Source organism: Diospyros lotus, chromosome 3, assembly GCF_014633365.1.
Source record: "Diospyros lotus cultivar Yz01 chromosome 3, ASM1463336v1, whole genome shotgun sequence".
Taxonomy (NCBI): Eukaryota; Viridiplantae; Streptophyta; class Magnoliopsida; order Ericales; family Ebenaceae; genus Diospyros; species Diospyros lotus.
Window position 1 is genome coordinate 27,884,932 of NC_068340.1, and position 17,747 is coordinate 27,902,678.

General features: G+C 37.0%; 2 protein-coding genes across 3 annotated transcripts; both read left to right on the forward strand.

The window, feature by feature from the left end:
* Positions 1-228: 228 nt before the first annotated feature.
* LOC127797506 (uncharacterized) lies at positions 229-8,792 on the forward strand. Of its 2 annotated transcripts, none has more exons than XM_052330475.1 (19): positions 229-518; positions 677-1,575; positions 1,709-1,795; positions 1,908-2,112; positions 2,219-2,327; positions 3,472-3,564; positions 3,691-3,766; positions 3,934-3,993; positions 4,122-4,174; positions 4,285-4,451; positions 4,773-4,983; positions 5,851-5,908; positions 6,027-6,083; positions 6,195-6,443; positions 7,202-7,269; positions 7,369-7,425; positions 7,512-7,605; positions 7,823-7,963; positions 8,141-8,792. In XM_052330475.1, exons 2-19 carry the CDS (start codon positions 700-702, stop codon positions 8,219-8,221), a joined length of 2,742 nt encoding a protein of 913 aa, XP_052186435.1. In that variant the 5' UTR covers positions 229-518; positions 677-699; the 3' UTR covers positions 8,222-8,792. The 2 variants fall into 2 exon arrangements, with proteins under 2 accessions (XP_052186435.1, XP_052186436.1); XM_052330476.1 differs by having other exon boundaries at positions 3,493-3,564.
* Positions 8,793-9,329: 537 nt separating this feature from the next.
* LOC127797507 (cyclin-dependent kinases regulatory subunit 1-like) lies at positions 9,330-17,646 on the forward strand. Its single transcript, XM_052330477.1, has 3 exons — positions 9,330-9,600; positions 9,680-9,740; positions 17,233-17,646. The coding sequence occupies exons 1-3, from the start codon at positions 9,548-9,550 to the stop codon at positions 17,374-17,376; spliced, it is 258 nt and encodes an 85-aa protein (XP_052186437.1). The 5' UTR covers positions 9,330-9,547; the 3' UTR covers positions 17,377-17,646.
* Positions 17,647-17,747: the final 101 nt, after the last annotated feature.

Below are 17,747 nucleotides of genomic sequence, written 5' to 3' on the forward strand. Positions count from 1 at the left end.
AAAATATTGTATATTCCTAGAGAGAATTGAGTAATCAAGCGGGTGGTAAGGGCAATACTAGAAATGTTAGAGACCAAAAATGTAATATGCCCAAGGGGATAAAATGTAATTGCAGTGAAATTTCAGCAACTTGGTAAAAAACTTTTCAGGGGTAATATTGGCAATTAGGGAAAATTTATTTATTGCCAAAACAGACTTTTTGCGCCTCTGTTTCTTCCTGTATCCGTTTATCGTCCTTACGTATCCCTCGAACCAAAATCAGTAAATAAACCCTAATTTTTCTTTTTCATTCTATTGTTCGGAGATTTGATGAATACAAACCTCTCAGACATTGTGTCTTCAATCCAAATCTATATCGATTCCGTACAATCCCTTCTATACGCACATATGCAATCTTGTTTGCCGATGTTTGGAATCTGAATCTGAATGTCGATATTGAATTTCTAGGGTTATCGGTTTCTACGCCTTGGACTTGATTGGTGGCTGATTGATTTGGGCTATCAGAGACTTGTGCTCTGGTTTGTTCTCGATTTATAGGATTTTTCTATAATTTTTTTTCTGGTTCTCAATTTCTGGAGTCATATGATTCTATCTGATAATTTTTTGTGCGCGTGGCTGTCTTATATTTGGATTGCAATAGCTATGATTTGATATTTTTATATTTGGGGCCTCTCAGATCTGTTGGTGGCTTTTGTTTCAATGGCGAACGGCGCTGATGCAGAGGATTACGTGGTCTTGTCTCGTGTCCGGCCTGGTTTAAAGCGTGAACTTGCTTTTGCGTTGAAATCGCAAGCGGAGTATGCTGGTTCCATTGGTCGGACGCGTGCAAGGAGGTCGCCATTTGGGGCTGTACCTTGTGATAAATCGAAGAATTCAAGCAACAAGAAATTGAAAAGTGCAGGCTCCAAGAATGTGAATAATGATGTGGAAAAGCATCCTGTCGGAGATCAATTCGTGATTGGTGTTGAAAAGTCGATGATCAACGAGGCTATGAATGTTAAGTGCCAGGTGGAAAGTGGTGCAATTGGAGATGATGCGGATAGAGTGGTTTCTGTAAGTGAAGACGAGCCAAAGAGTGATGTCGTGGATTTAGCCAGTGATGATGAGCAGAAGAGCGTTTTGGTAGAATCTGCTGCCAAAGAGGTGGAACCAATGTTCATGGACTTACCTGAGGTTGAGGATCTGGGAAAAGTTTGCAGTTCAGATGAACCCTCGATCAATGGGGAGGCAAAGAAGGGCAAATTAGAGCCACTGTGCAAGGTAGAATCCACCATGCAAACAGAAAATTTGGTTCCAGAGGCAGAACTAGCCAATGAAGTTGTGGAAAAGGGTTTCAATGAGAGACCTATTATGACTGTCACTAGTTCATCTGTGAATTTAATGGCAGAGCCATTGGAGAAATCAGCTTCTGAAAAGGTGGACACTGCACGAGGGGCAGAAAGTAATGCAACGGGCAAATTGAAAATGAAAATGTCAAAAAAGATCGCGTTGAAGCGGTTCCCAACAAAGTTGAAGGAATTACTGGAAACTGGTCTGCTTGAGGGTTTGGCAGTGAAGTACTTACGTGGTGTGAAGGTATACATTATATCCCTATGAGAATTTAAGATCTAAAAATATGGGTATATTATTTATTATTCTCTCTCTCTCTCTCTCTCTATGTATATATATATATATACATACATATCATCCTTCCATTATATTGGTCCAGACAAGAGGGCTATCAGATATGGGGCTTGAAGGAATTATTAAAGGCACTGGGATATTGTGTTCCTGTGAGATGTGTGATGGAACTCAAGTATGTTTTATTCCCTTCTTCAATTTATCAGCATATTAACACTATTGCTATTCTTGCCTGAGTGAATTATCAAAGTGCTTGCTTGTAACACTTGGTATTTTTGTTAACCTAGGTTGTTTCACCAAACCAATTTGAATTACATGCTGGTAGTGCAAACAAGCGTCCTCCTGATTATATTCACTTAAAGAATGGGAATACTCTTCGTGATGTCTTGAATGCATGCAAAAATGCTTCTACCGAATCCTTGGAAGTAACTATTCTGAATGCAATTGGACGTCCATATGAAAGCAGACCTACTTTGTGTCTGAACTGCAAAGGTGCCTTTATATTCTTATTTTTTTATGTTTCATACTTTTCATTGGTCATCCTCAAGAAAATTTCCCTCCCCCCCCCCTTTTATTTGTTTATTTTTTTAATTTCTAGGACCTATTCCTGAAGCTGGGCTCGGTAGAACAATGATGCTGTGCAATTCATGCTGGATTCCAAAAGACTCTCAGCCCAGTCCTGCTCCCTTGACTAATAATGGCTCTAGGTATCACTGCTGTAATTTTTTTCTTGCAGTCTTATTTTGTTTGGTTCAATTAGGAATATGTGGGAACCAGTGGTCATACCTCTGATAATTTTTGATAGGAATAGATATTTCACGGTAATTATTCCTGTCTTAGTGGGATCAATGCGTGAACCTGATATGTAATTGAGGGGAAGAAAGCTTTGATGGTCTCCATCTACCTACTAGCAATTCCATGATTTGACTATCTGGCACCTTGACCATACAATAAAGACCATGTTAGCTAGGTGTTTGTATTTATTTTTTCAAATATCCATTATATTTTTGTGAAGAAGTACTGAACTGCCATTAGCAATTATGTTGAGGTCCTTCATATCATTTATTGCCTTCTCTTTTTCCCTTCCCCTTTCCTTGTATTTTTACTGTACTTTTGGAGGTTGATAATGACGCTTATTAAGGGCCCGATTAATCTTTTATTTTCCTTCCTAGTTTTCTATTTCCCTTTTCAGAATTCTGGAAAAAAATGAAATAGAAAATGTTATCTGGTTGTATGTTTTCACTTTCTAATAAATGCACACATTTTTCATTTGTTTCCATTATCATTTTTCAACCAATATTATCATTTTATACTCTTTGCTGCTTCTGCTGTTTCTGGTTGATAGCAGAGATATACTTCTTTCTTTTTTACTTCTGGCGAGGGTTCGCCAAATAAATCTTTGAATATGTTTGTGCACAGGGAGTATCTGTCCATAACCCTAGTTTGAATGATTATAACAACCTCATGTGGTATGATGGTCATATCTCATTATTGAAAGTCCATTGGATTTGATTTGCCTTTACAGTCTTGGTTTCAAAATTATACACATGATGGTAATGACCATCATTTTAACAGTTCAAGCAAAGACTGCTTTGCCAACGGGGTGTGTTCCACCCAGTGGAATAGAAATATAAATTGGTCACTAAATTAGTCAAAGTATAAATATAGGCAAAAGCGTTGTCTATATTAATTGTAAATAGTTCCTTTTTGATAGTTTTGCACTTGCTGTGTGCTTGGCCAGATCATTTGAGTTTTATGCATCTTGTAACCTACCATGCAAAATAAACATAATTTCATTTTATATGGCATAATATATAGTTCAATTCTGTTATTTTGCTATGGTAATTTTAGGTCACCAACTACTTTTTCCAGTCCAAAGTCGTCTGACAGTGCTTCCTTCAGCAATTCATCACGGAGTAAAATTCAGGGGAGGTTAACTCGAAAGTTAGTAAACTTTCTTTGCACAATACAGATACTATTCTTTTAGTGTCAGTCATCGGTATATTAGACATGTATTTTTAAGTTGTCTGTTTCAAATGCACTGAAGTTTGTTTTTAATCTATTCTCAAGAGATCTGCGGTTGCACAAGTTGGTATTTGATGCTCTGGAAGATGGAACTGCAGTGGCATATTTCGCTCGTGGGCAGGTTGATGTTACAATGAGCCCATTCATGTTATTATCTTCATCTCTAGGAAGTGTCTTTTTTTGCTTTTATGTCAGCTAAACAATACAGTCATTTCTATTTCATTGGTTCTCTGTATGCGACCTGATTGGAATATGTTTCTTCTTCTTCTTCTATGGTTTATTGTTCAGAAATGTGCTGAAGGTTACAAGAAGGGTTATGGATTGTTTTGCTACTGCTGCAACAGTGAGGTATAGCTGTTGGTGCTTGAAGTACATACTTGCTGACTATTTTCCTTGAGTCTCTCTCTCTCTCTCTCTCTCTCACACACACACACACACACACACACAACTCTTTAACGCGTAACATTTATGAGCAGGTCAGCCCTTCCCAGTTTGAAGCACATGCTGGTTGGGCTTCTCGTCGGAAGCCGTGAGTGGTTCTTCAAATTCTTCGAGTGCTTTGCATTTTTGGAGTGGTTTACTGAATATGTGGTAATTACTACTCATATATTGTTGGATATCTTGTTCCTCCTGCTGCAGTTACCTTCACATCTATATGTCAAATGGGGTGTCTCTTCATGAGTTCTCTGTGAGGTTGTGCAAAGAACGGAAGTTATCTCCGGAGGAAAATGATGATCTCTGCTCGATCTGTGCTGATGGAGGGGATCTTTTATGTTGCGATAGTTGCCCTAGGGCTTTTCACACAGGTGAAGTCATGCTTCTAGGATAACTTGGATGTGTAACTATTTCCAGGTTTTATACTCCTGTTTCTTAGATGCTTCATAATTATATTGATATAGGAAAGATAACTGAAAATGGCACATTTATTATAGCAAGACACTACATCATTATGGAATTCGCCTTATTTCTTATGCTATTCTTTGCCTAGAACCTTTTGTTCTCTGCTTAATGTTTAGCTAACATTTTATGACTTCTGTTCAATTTTATTTGCTGCACTTGCATATTGTTTGCAGCTGCTTATTGACAGTAGTCAATAACTTTTGCCTTTTCTCTTTATCCATTTGCAGAGTGTATTTCTCTATCCAGCGTGCCCTGTGATTCTTGGTACTGCAGATATTGCCAGAATATGTTCCAGAAAGAAAAATTTGTGGAGCGCAATGCCAATGCTCTGGCAGCTGGAAGGGTTGCAGGCATAGATCCTATGGAACAGATAACACTACGGTGCATCCGTATTGTTGAAACTGCAGAGTCTGATGTTGGAGGATGTGCTCTCTGCAGGTTATACTCACACGCTTTTGATTAGAAGCTTAAGCTGTTGCTAATAGTTTATGGCATTCTTTGCTGTGATGTTGGAAAATGAATTAATTGAATGAACATTCCATTTTGAAAGATACTGGAAGTGGTTCCATTAAAAATTTCTAAGTTTGGTCATGAAATTATTGCCTCCCATGGATCATATGGGTGTAAATGTTTTCCTGCATGTATATCTTGCTCTTGAGTCACGTGCTTTTTGGCTTCTAAGAAGCGTTGATATTTCAATGAAGGCACTGGAACATGATGCAAACTATGCCAAAATATGTACACTCCTTGGACAGTTTTAACTGAAATTTTTTGAACACTTGTGAGGCACAACAACAACTTGAATAAATTAAAACAACTTTGCTGGTTTTAAAAAATAAATTAAGAAGTTTGTAAAATAAAACAATATGAATTTATATATGTTAATCAAATTTCTACATCTTTATCAATATACATGTCTAAAATGTCAGATAATCATTTTTATCCACAATTCCTTCATAATATGTAGTGTCAATTATTTTCATGTATATGTCAGCTATCTTTTCAATTGTCCCTAATGTAATTTGTGTCCTAATCTTTGTAGAATTGCCATGTCCTTTTGTCTCTGTATGTCGTGTGAGTACCGGTGATCCTTAGCTCAACTAGTATCTTATTTTATGGCAATTTAGGGGGTGGACTTTTTCCTTTCTTTTTTTCACTCCATACTAATGCAGTATGTGATCTGCAGAATATCCTTTTCCTGTGAGCTTATCTGAACTGTTGTCTCCTTTCTTCTTGCTTTTCTCATTCAAAATCAAAAACTAGGGAGCTTAATCTTTTTGGGGGGCATATTGATTACATTTGCAGGGGTCATGATTTCAGCAAATCAGGATTTGGTGCTCGGACAGTTATACTTTGTGATCAGGTATGTCTTTCTTGTCATTGTATTTGTCATATTTGGATTTCCATCTCTTTTGATCTTAAATGGCTATGATACTCTTCTATCTTTTTGCCCCCTTTTTTTGTTGCCTTGTGTTCGTTAGTGCGAGAAGGAATATCATGTTGGCTGCTTAAAGGAGCATAACATGGATGATCTAAAGGTTTGCTGATTATAAGATTTTGTTTCATCTCTTTGTTCCAATATCTCTGCATACGAGTACATTCTGTTGATGTGTAGTTTTATCTTAGTAATATGTTGATTTGTAAAACAGGAATTGCCCATGGGCCAGTGGTTCTGTTGCAAGACCTGCAACAGTGTTCACTCTGCTTTGCAACAACTGGTTGCTAGTGGAGAAGAAAAATTGCCAGAATCAACGCTGAGCCTTATCAAGCAGAAACTAGAGCAGAAAGGTTCTGAAAGTGTGACTGATCTCGATCTAACATGGAGGCTTCTTAGTGGGAAGATGGCTTCTGATGAAAAAATTAGACTGTTGCTTTCAAAGGCTGTTTCTATCTTCCATGTGGGTTAATTGTTGATTTCTACGTTTTATTGTCATTCTATCTCTTTCAAGCTTCATTTTTCCAAATATGACTAGATAATGCTTAAATGGAACCTATTTAGGGTCAAAGTTCTTCCATAAGTGTTACGTTCTATATGTATGAATGGCAATTTAGCCAAACTTAAAAGAGTCTCTGTAACTGATTTAAGAACAGAGATAGAAAAATAGGCTGCAAAAGAAGTAATCAGTCCAGGAGCCCCTGGAATGAATAATTTAAACTAATAACAGTATTTGGATAATTTTTTCAAAAGAAAATTCATTTCCTATTGCCACCAATTACTTGGAATCAACTATTTTCATAGCTCTTTAGGAACATGTTTACTTAGTGTGATGTGCGCCATATGTGCATAAGGGATATTTTCTAGCATGTTTAAGATTGTTTTGGATTTAGGAATCGATTTTGTGGTTTAGATAGTTTTTCTTCAAATTGGATCAGTTTAGATAGTTTAGAAAGCATGAATTAATTTTGTAGCCTATTGATGTGTAGACATTAGTGGCCATTTACTGAGAGCAACTGTTTTTTGGCATTCCTAGTGTCTTCTACTCAATGATCTATCCTTGCTGTATCAATGCTTAATTGAATTGAAGGCCACTATGGAGAGTGGTTTTCTGGATGATTTATTTTGGAAATTCTAGCTTTGAAGTGAAGAACTTTTCCTGAGCCTTATCAATGCTTGCCTGTTGCTGTAAAGCTGATGAGTGTGCTTTTTCCCCTTCAGGATCGTTTTGACCCTATAGCATATTCGAACACTGGCAGTCTGGATTTTATTCCACACATGGTTTATGGGTAATCATAATTTTCTCATTTTGATGCTTCTCTTTATTGGGTATTTTGCCAGGTTTCGCATGAATTTTATGTCTGACCATTGATTAACTGTTTCTGCAGGAGGAACGTGAGGGATCAGGAATTTGGGGGAATGTACTGTGCGGTATTATCAGTCAAGTAAGTATATATTTTGAAGGTTTTGCTTTGCTGTTGTTCCTTTCATTTCATTTGGTAACGCATTCTGTTCATTTGTAATTATGCAGCTCAACCGTTGTGTCTGCTGGAGTTATTCGAGTATTTGGAGAGGAAGTAGCAGAGCTTCCTTTGGTTGCAACTAGTACTGATTATGAGGGACAGGTTAGGGGGGCTGATTTTCTCTTGGATATTGTGAATTCAGTTTGATCCCGTAGTTTGTTTCCAACTTTCCGTAGGGTAGGAATATTCAAATATTACTAAATTTATTTTTTTAGAGTTTTTTGATTTATAATATACTAATCTGGCCTCAGTTAGGTTTATTATTGGAAGTGGAAGCGGTTGCACATTTGCTGATCGTGTGAAATTACCGGTTCTGCAGGGCTATTTCCAGGCACTATTCTCTTGCATAGAAAACCTACTTGGACTTCTCAATGTGAAAAAGCTCGTGCTGCCAGCTGCATATGAAGCGGAATGTATTTGGACAAATAAATTTGGTTTCGAGAAGATGACGGAAGAAGAGGTGCATGCACATTTGCGATTTTTACCTGTTGTTTTCAAGGGTTTGAGTTGCAGAAATAGCCTCCCCGACCCTTGCAAAGTGGGCAGGCTCATGCACTGGGGGACCCCTTTTTGGTTTTGTTTGTTTTTTTGTTTTCCTGGGTCATGTTACTTATCACGAGGCATTTTTGTCCTGCAGCTGATGAAATACCGAAGAGATTATCAAATGCTGATCTTTCAAGGGACATCAATGCTTCACAAGCCAATACCGAAGCCTTGAAATATTTCAGCTAAATCGGTGGGATGGATTGCGCGGGGAAACTAGACAGAAGTGGAGAAGGTAAAAGCGGAGTTGAATGTACAGGGAGGGGATGGTGGAATGATGCTTCGGTTATATGTACAGCAAGGGGGAGGCTTTACCTCTTTCTTCTCTTCACCTTGCAAGCTGTAAGATGTGTTTTTGGTAGTGGACACAACTATAGCACAGAATTGAGACTCGGCCATACAGATAGATATATGAAATATACAAAGAATAGGCGCTTGCTGCTGCTGCTGCTGTTGCTGTTGCTGTTGCTTTTCGCAGGGTTTGGAATGCTTTATTTCGATATACCAGAAAAAGTACCAAAATCATCCTTTTGTTTTTTTTTCAGGGATATTGGTTTAAATGCTCAGTTTTGTGGGCCATGGTATGGTTTTGTAGTCGTAGTTCTATGTTTACATGGCCTTTTCCTTGAAGCTTTTTTAGCTGGGAAGCCCCTTTGGTAGTACAATGGTTTTGTATCTAGATTTAGCAGTACTTTGGGAACTCATCCAGGACTGAATAGCAGTTTTACTGTTTTCTTTACTTTTAATTTCTGTTGCATGGCTGGTAGTTTAAAGTCGTCTTTTTCTCCCGTTGGGTGGCTGTAGAATAAGTTATGTATAATTTCATTAAATGGTTTAATATAAATTGCACAAATTTTCCTTTTTGAGGTTGGGGCTAAATTAAGAGAGATTTGCCTCTATTTTGAAAAAAATATAAGCATTCTTTATTGTTACAAATAAAAATTCAAAAACTGGTAATCAAGCAACGGTACCGGTGGGATGGGAAAGGTTTAAATTTAAAATCTAAACTCATCTCATCTCCCAATTCTATATCAAGCTAATGTTATTTGAGATTTAACATGATTTGTCTTTTTAGTTTTTCACACTGCCAGCAAATTCAACCATTTCCCACTCCCTAGCTTGAATCTCCTTTAATTCATAAACACATGCAATTTCATCTCCAATTAATTACATTATTATTTATACTATATACATAAAATATAATAAATATATATTATTTAAAAACAACATGTAGTAATTATTTTAGGTTAATAATGGTTGGTTAAACATTGAGAAGTTGGTTCCTCCATTGTCCATTTCGCCCATCCCCCCCTCCTTGTATTACCGCCGACGCCGAGCGCTCTCATCTCTTCTCTTTTTGAATTCAAGCCCCAACACCGACACTGTCTGTTCCAATCAAAATTAGGGTTTTTATCAAACCACTCCTATTACAACTACCACCACTACTACTAGTGCCTTTTCTTTCTTTTATGCGTCAGGATTGATCGCAGTTGTTTAGAGAATGGTGCAGATCCAGTACTCCGAGAAGTACTTTGACGACACCTACGAGTACAGGTACTCACTCTCCCCTCTGGATCTCTGTCCTCTTTGGTTTCCTGGAAAACATGGAAATTCACTTCCTTCTCATCTGCAGGCATGTGGTTCTCCCTCCCGAAGTCGCGAAACTGCTCCCCAAAAGTCGGCTTCTCTCTGAAGTATGTATAATTGAAACAAGTCTTTGGAAAATTCAAGAATGCTTGCTTAAATTAATTCCGAGAGGTTTTAGAGTATATACACAAGTTCTAGCCTAATCTCTTTCCTATAAAGTAGGAAAGGATTTGAGTCATCTACTCTTAAAATCTAGTAAACACTATCTCCTAAAAATTAGGAGATAAAAACAGATACAAGATATAATATTTACAGATTTTTACAACAATTATCTACTACTAAAACATCCTAGGATAATCTTGATATCTACCGAGTCTTGTAAAGCTTCTCTACTCCTTTTCAATTTAGACTTCTTTTTTTTTGCTGAAGTCTCATCCAACACTCTCCTTCAAGTTGGTGAATAGATGGAAGTCATTCCCACCTTGCTAATTAGGAACTCAAAGACTGGTTTTGAAACCACTTTTGTTAGGACATGTCACGAACCTTGGAGATGAGTTAGAGTATGAAAGGAAGATCGAGAATAATAAGAGAAGAAGTTGGGGAAGAGATTAGGTGGGAAGGAGAGAACAAGAAGAAGATAAGGGAGGAGATCACCGAGAGAGAGAGAGAGAGAGAGAGAGATAGGGAGAAATATTAGAGAGAAACATTGAATTCAATTTATTTTCTGCATACCTTCTTCCTACAGCTGAGGCAATATATATGTAGTCTCAATTAGTTACTAGACACAACTCTCTAACCATCTAAGCTATAAAACAAAAAGGGAAAAGACAAAAAGAGAAAAATATCCTAACAAACTTTTGCAACCCTATTACAATGATGCCCTTCTATTGTTCCTTGGGTCATGACAAGACATCGGCCACTTGATCACTAGAAGGTATATAGGACAAATTTTATCCCTCCTTCAATCTCCCTTTTTATAAAGCTTCTATCAATTTTTACACGCTTCATTCGGTCATGTTGCACTGGATTTTTAACAATGTTGATAGCAGATTTGCTATCACTAAATACCTTTGTTTGTTGAGATAGAATTATCCCCAAGTCTTCTATTAGTCTTTCTAGCCAAATTACCTCACATATCTCATGAGCAATAACCCTGAACTCGGTTTCGGCATTGTTGCGAGCCACAACTGATTGCTTCTTGTTCCTCCATGTAACCACATTCCCAAATACCTTGGTACAATACCCTGAAGTGGATCGGTTGTCCTCTCTAGATCCAGCCCAATCTACATCCACATAGCCTTCTATTTTCCTGTTTTCAGTTTTCTTGAACATCAATCCCTTCCTAGGTGTCCCCTTTAAATATCTTAGAACATGTTGAACAACTTTCATGTGTTTTTCAGTAGGTGAATGCATATATTGGCTGATCACACTCACTGAATAGGCCATATCTGGCCTAGTTAGGGACAGATAAATTAATCTTCCAACTAATATTTGATACCATTCTTTGTCCACCGGAGCATCATCACCATTCTCTTCAAATTTCCAGCCTTTCTCTAGGGGAGTTCCAGCTGGTTTGTAGGCTGTCATTCCTGTATCCTTTAGCAAATCCAAGATATACTTCCATTGTGAGATGAATAGGCTTTCTTTGCTTCGGGCTATCTCTATGCCTAGGAAATACCTCATGGTTCCTAAGTCTTTTACTTCAAACTCAGCCTTCAATTGCTTCTTTAGATTATCAATTTCTTGCAAATCATCCCTTGTCATAATAATATCATCAACATAAACAATCAATATATCCCTTTTTCCATTCTCATTGTGCTTAATGAACAAGGTATGATTGGATTGGCCTTGATTGTATCCTAGTCGGTTAAGTGTCATGCTAAATTTATGGAACCAAGCCCTCGGTGACTGTTTTAGTCTATAGAGGGACTTCTTAAGTTTGCACACACTTCCACTATCAACTTCTTGCTCAAAATCGGGGGGAATTCTCATATAGATCTCCTCATTCAAATCGCCATTAAGGAAAACATTCTTAATATCAAATTGGAAGAGGGGGCCAATCAAAATTTATAGCAAGAGATAATAATACCCGAATGGAGTTTAGTTTAGCAACTGGGGCAAATGTCTCTTCATAGTCGATGGCGTAGATTTGAGTAAAGACTTGTTCAACCAACCTAGCCTTGTATCGTTCAATACTTCCATTAGCCTTGCGTTTTATTGTAAATACCTACTTACAACCAATCAATTTCTTGTTTGGTGGCAATGGAACCATCTCCCAAGTCTTGTTTCCCACTAAGGCAGCCATCTCTTCCATCAGGGCCATTCTCTGCTTAGGATCATTCATAGCAGTTTGAATATTCTTGGGGATGTCAGTGCTGTCATCTTAGCCACAAAACTCTTTAACTGTGGAGACAATTTTGCATATGTTAGATGATTAGACATTGGGTATTTAACACATGATCTTACCCCTTTCCTCAATGCTATAGGAACAACCCAATCCAAACCATCTTCTTCTCTAGCATTGCTGTCAGCATCGAGTGTGGCTGTCCCCTTATCATTATCGGTGTTTTCCATTGAAGGACTAGGCCCAGAAAATGATGGCCAAGGTAGTTAAAATCGGGATTTTAAGTAAGATCGAAAAAGGGTTTATAAAATCGGATCCTAAAATCGTAAGATTTTAGAGATAATTAAAAATACCCTTCAATTTTTGGAAATATATGTTTATAATAACATAATTTTGCAGAAAATAAATTAATATCTTTTAATAACCTGATTATTCCTTATTATCGTTCAAAAGATGATACTTCCAAAATATAGCTCAAAAACTAGCAGGTTGGTATAAGCAAAATATAGGTAATTTAGAGGTAAAATATAGCTTAAAATTCTTTGGAGGATTCTTTCAACATCTTCCATTAGATTTAGGTTGCATTTTTTTCTTGATTTAACATTGATTAAATCAAGTAAAATCCCGATTTGGGGTTGGGTGGTCCATTAATTAATTACTTGTTTGTCTTGATTTACTTATGCAATCAATGTTAAATCAAGTAAAAATTATAATTTAAATCAAGTAAATTAGAACTTATGCAATTAATGTTAGATGCTATGTGACATTGGAATTTATGCAATCAATGTTAAATCAAGTTCCAATTTAGAGGCAAAATATAACATTTCATTGCATAAGTTCCAATGTCAGATGCTATGTGACGTTGAGACGTTAGAAGCATCCTCTAAATTGCAACTTAAATCAATGAAGGTTTTTGAATCGTAAAATCATTTAGGGATCTCTGAAGCGTAAAATCGTATATGTAAAATCGAGATTTTATAGGATTTTATCCCAAATTAGATTTTACATAGGATCTAAATTGTTCAGGGGTTTTCGAATCATAAAATCGTACGCATAAAATCGGGATTTTTAACAACAATGATGGTGGCTAGTCTTGCTTTGGTTTCGGCTGGCCTTTAGGTCTTCTTGAGTAGAATAATAGAGGGTTAGGGTTATTGGTTGCTGTAGGTGGGGGCTGATGTGGGGCTGGATCAAAATCTAAGGTATGGGAAATTTCAGGCTCAATAGGGTTAGAAGCTGGTTCTATCAGTGTGTGATCATGAGACACTAAGCATTCGCCCCCTTGAGAACACACTGGTAGAAAAGGATAAATGGAAAACAAGGGAAGAGAAGGATCATTTGGGACTGTTTGAGGTGTGGTAATGGAATAAAATGGATGATCCTCATAGAATGTCACATCAGTGGAAATAAAAAATCTGTGATTGGAAGGACAATAGCACTTATATCCCTTTTGAGAGGGAGAATACCCCACAAAGATGCATTTTTGAGCCTTAGGGTCCAATTTGGTTCGAGATAGGGCATTGTTGTGAACATATACAATGCATCCAAAGACCTTTGGGGCAATAGAAAGAAAGGCAGAAATGTTAGGATACATAGTGCTGAGTATGCTAAGGGGTGTTTAGAATTGTAGGGTTTTTGAAAGGAGACAATTGATTAAGTAGGTGGCAGTGAGGATAGCTTCTCCTTAATAGGAGTGAGGAACATTTGTGGTAAATATCATAACTCTAGCCACTTCTAGGAGATGACGATTTTTTCTTTTAATCACGCCATTTTGTTTGGATGTATATGGACAAGAGCTTTGGTGAAAGATGCCATGCTTGACCAAGTAGTTTGTGAAATTATTTGAAAAATATTCTCGGCCATTATCGGTTTGAAGGATTTTTATAGAAATTTGAAATATATTCTCAATTATCTTATGAAATCTTTTGAATATGTTACAAGCTTTTGATTTTTCCTTCATTAAATACACCCAACAGGCTCTAGAATGATTATCTATAAATGTAATAAACTATCTCGCACCAGTGATGTTTGGGTGTTTAGATGGTCCCCAAATATCACTATGAATTAAATGGAAGGGTTTAGAGAGTTTATATAATTGAATAGGATGATGTGATCTAGGTTGTTTAGCAAGAGTGCATTTTTCACATGTAAGAACTTGCTCCTTATTGCTGAAAAAATCAGGATACAAAAATTTAAAGTAAGGTAGGCTAGGGTGTCCTAAGCGTTTATGCCATAACAAGACTTTGGCATTGGTGCTTACACTTAGGACAACTTTATTTGAAGAGGAATTAGGAAGATCTATTGCAAGACAATAAAGACCGTCCATCACTTTAGCATTGCCAATCATCCTCCTCGAGGCTTAATCTTGAAAAACACAATAGGAAGGATAGAAAATTACATTGCAATTCATATCCTTAGTGATCCGGCTAATTGATAGCAAATTATGTTTCAAACCAGGAACATGTAGCACAAAATTGAGCTTCAGTTTTGACATACATACTGTTCCCATACCCAAAACAGTGTGAAGTGGTTCCATCAGCCATAAATATATTGAGGGATGAGTCACATAGGGTATAATCAGTCATAAACCTTGCTGAATTTGTCATATGGTCTGATGCACCCGTGTCAATCACCCATATATTCTTAGAAAAGTGCATAGAAACCAATGAATAGTGTTGGAGATTACCTTGCAATGCTAGAGAGGCAGTGGATTGAGGATTATTAGTGCTTGGTTGGGTTGTATCTTGATTTAGGAGCCTGTACAAGGCTTGATTTGGCCTTTGGATAGATTTAAACTTGGTTTATTTTTTGTTGGAGCCTCAACATTGTAAGTTGATCTAGGATTATGTCATGTACCTAGGAGTATAGGAGGGTCAATGCTGTAATAGGAATATAATAAAGGGGGTAATCTTGTAATAGGTTTATAATAACTGTTAGGATATATTGTTAACAAGTGGTTAGGCAGTTAGAAGGCAATGACGCCTATATAAGGCTGTTGTTAGGAGTTTGTTGGTATGCTTGAATTGAATGAAAGAAACTCTAATTCTCTCCCCAACATTTCTCTCCATTCTCCCGCAAGTTCCTTCCCCTTTCTCTCAATATCTCTCCCTCTTTCTACTGATTTTCCCCCTCCTACAATTCTGATTTCTTCTCCCAATTCCTATCACAACCCTAGGGTTGTGACAGATTATCTCTCCTTGGCTGTGGCTTCCAATTTGCTGGTTTGCCATGGATCTTCCAGCAATTTTCCTTAGTATGGTTGGGCCTCTTGCAATGGTCACACCACAATTTTTCCTTCACTTGATTCCTTGTAAAAAATTCCCCTTGTTTAACAGACGCAAGGCTAAATTCTAGTGGGGCAAAATTAGGTCTGATGGGTGTTGAAGCATCACCTTTCGCCTACTCTCTTCCCTTCTAACTTCAGGAAAAACTTCCTTGAGAGATGGTAAGGGCTTTGTGCCCAATATCCTTCCTTGAACTTCATCCAAATCAGGGTTAAGGTCATGTAGGAAGTTAAAGATTCTATCTTTTTCTATCATCTTATTGTATTAAGTACTATCAGTTGAAGATTTCCAACTAACTGTATAAAACATATCCATCTCATGCCATAATTCCACCAAAGTATTAAAGTATTCAGTCACACTATTCATACCTTATTTGGTTGTTCTAATAACCGATCGAATTTCAGAACATTGAGAGAAATCCTCCAAATCTGAATACATCTCTTGGATTGATTCCCAAACTTCCTTGGCTGTTTTGTAGAATAGGCATGTTCTCCCTATTTTCGACTCCACAGAATTTATCAACCAAGCCATGATAGTGGAAATTTCTGCCTCCCAAAAGCCATAGTTGGCTGTCGTAGATGGTGGGGTAGGAATCGATCCGGTTAGATAACAGATTTTCCCTTTCCTTTGATCACTAACATCACTGATTGAGACCATTCCTTAAAATTACTCCCATTTAGTTTATTTTGAGTAATTTGTAGAGGATAGTTATCAATAGATGTTACAGTGAGATTAGATGGGTCGAAGGTGGGATAGAAGTACTCGGAGAAGAAGTGGTAGAGGCCTCGGTTAGGGTTGGGTTTGGATTGGTTTCGGTCATGGATAAAATTGGAGTAAGTCATTGCCGTTTTCTGAACAGTGCTCTGATACCATGAAACAAGTCTTTGAAAAAATCAAGAATGCTTAGTTAAATTAATTTCAAGAGGTTTTAGAGAATATATACAAGTTCTAGTCTAATCTCTTTCCTATAAAGTAGAAATGATTTGAGCCATCTATTCCTAAAATCTAGGAAACACTATCTTCTAAAAATTAGGAGATAAAAATAGATACAAGATATAATATTTATAGATATTTACAACAATTATCTACTACTAAAACCTCCTAGGATAATCTTGATATTTACCGAGTCTTGTAAAGCTTCTCCACTCCTTTTCGATTTAGACTTCTTCTTCTTCTTTTGCTGAATTCTTGTCCAACAATAATTATAATAGTTCTCTTTTCGATTGGGGTTTCCGATTTATTTCTTTGCTTTTAACATTTTTTTTGTCGCTTGGTCGGCAACAAAGTGGATTAGACTAGAAACTGATTTGTTATCAATCAAATTACTTGGTTTGGTTGTGTTTCTTCCTATGTTCTCCTCCTACCCCGAATCTTAGGGTTCTGTTTTTTCAGCGATGTCGTTTGCATCTCAAAGGGAAAAGTTAATTGCAGCTTCTGTGTCTGTTGATATCATATTTTTCTTCACATTTGATGCTTTGTTATTTGTTGGATTCTTGTGGCAATTGGACTTTTCTTCTTCGCACTTTAATACTAGAAGTTGAAGCACAACTACAAGTGCTCTATCCCTATTATTATTGTTATTATTTTCCTATTGCTAATTAACCCTGTCCCTCTTATTATTATTATTATTGCTAACCCACCCACTAATCTCTATTATTAACTCACTTAAATTTGTATCTTCTGAAATTCACAAATTTTTTTCTCCGGTTTAAGTTTTGAAGATCATAAATTGTAAAATCCCTACGCTACATACTGTAACCTATTCAAAATAGTTTTCAATAATTTAAGCAAAATCTGTGGGTTTCTAACTTTCTGTGAGGAAAAAGATATTGATTCAAACTTAGAAGCGGGAGAACTTTGAGTTGATGTTAGTTCTAAATCGACGATATTAGTTTGCCAATTGCAAAACTTGCAATTATGTTGAATGATTGTAGATTTGATGGTACTGCATGTTTCAATTTTGTGTATTAGGGTGAATGGCGCGCAATTGGGGTGCAGCAGAGCCGAGGTTGGGTCCACTATGCAATCCACCGGCCAGAGCCGCACATCATGCTCTTTAGGAGGCCTCTGAACCATCAGCAGCAGGAGAATCAGGCTCAACAAATTGCCAAGTGAAATGTTACTCTCACTCCCTTTCTGTTCTGATCCCCTAATGAATTAATTAATGACATGTGATATCTAGGATTTGGGGGTTTTGCAAACTTTTCTATTTTACAGTACTATGTAATTCTCTTAACTAAAGAGAATTCATATGGTACCTTGTTGGTTGACTTTTGATATGCTAGTACCTTGGTAGTGTACTTGGTGTTGTGTGGAATTCAGGACAACGGTTTATGGCTGTTGTTACTCATTGAAAGGTTTACTTCTGTTGTCATTTGAAGTTCAGAGTTTGTTTTTTCTTGTTAGTCCTGATTTGTGGCTTCGGCAGGGTGACGTGATTGGGACAATGTACAGTATGTTATAACAACAAATCTTAATCTCATTAG

What these genes read in the sequence shown, in the direction of transcription:
- LOC127797506 (XM_052330475.1), top strand. Translation starts at nt 700, where the DNA reads ATGGCGAACGGCGCTGATGCAGAGGATTACGTGGTCTTGTCTCGTGTC. An exon ending in TTGACTAATAATGGCTCTAG is followed by an intron (nt 2,328 to 3,471) that starts GTATCACTGCTG and finishes TGGTAATTTTAG; the next exon opens with GTCACCAACTACTTTTTCCA. An exon ending in CATATTTCGCTCGTGGGCAG is followed by an intron (nt 3,767 to 3,933) that starts GTTGATGTTACA and finishes TTTATTGTTCAG; the next exon opens with AAATGTGCTGAAGGTTACAA.
- LOC127797507 (XM_052330477.1), top strand. Translation starts at nt 9,548, where the DNA reads ATGGTGCAGATCCAGTACTCCGAGAAGTACTTTGACGACACCTACGAG. An exon ending in GACGACACCTACGAGTACAG is followed by an intron (nt 9,601 to 9,679) that starts GTACTCACTCTC and finishes TCTCATCTGCAG; the next exon opens with GCATGTGGTTCTCCCTCCCG. An exon ending in AAAGTCGGCTTCTCTCTGAA is followed by an intron (nt 9,741 to 17,232) that starts GTATGTATAATT and finishes TTTGTGTATTAG; the next exon opens with GGTGAATGGCGCGCAATTGG.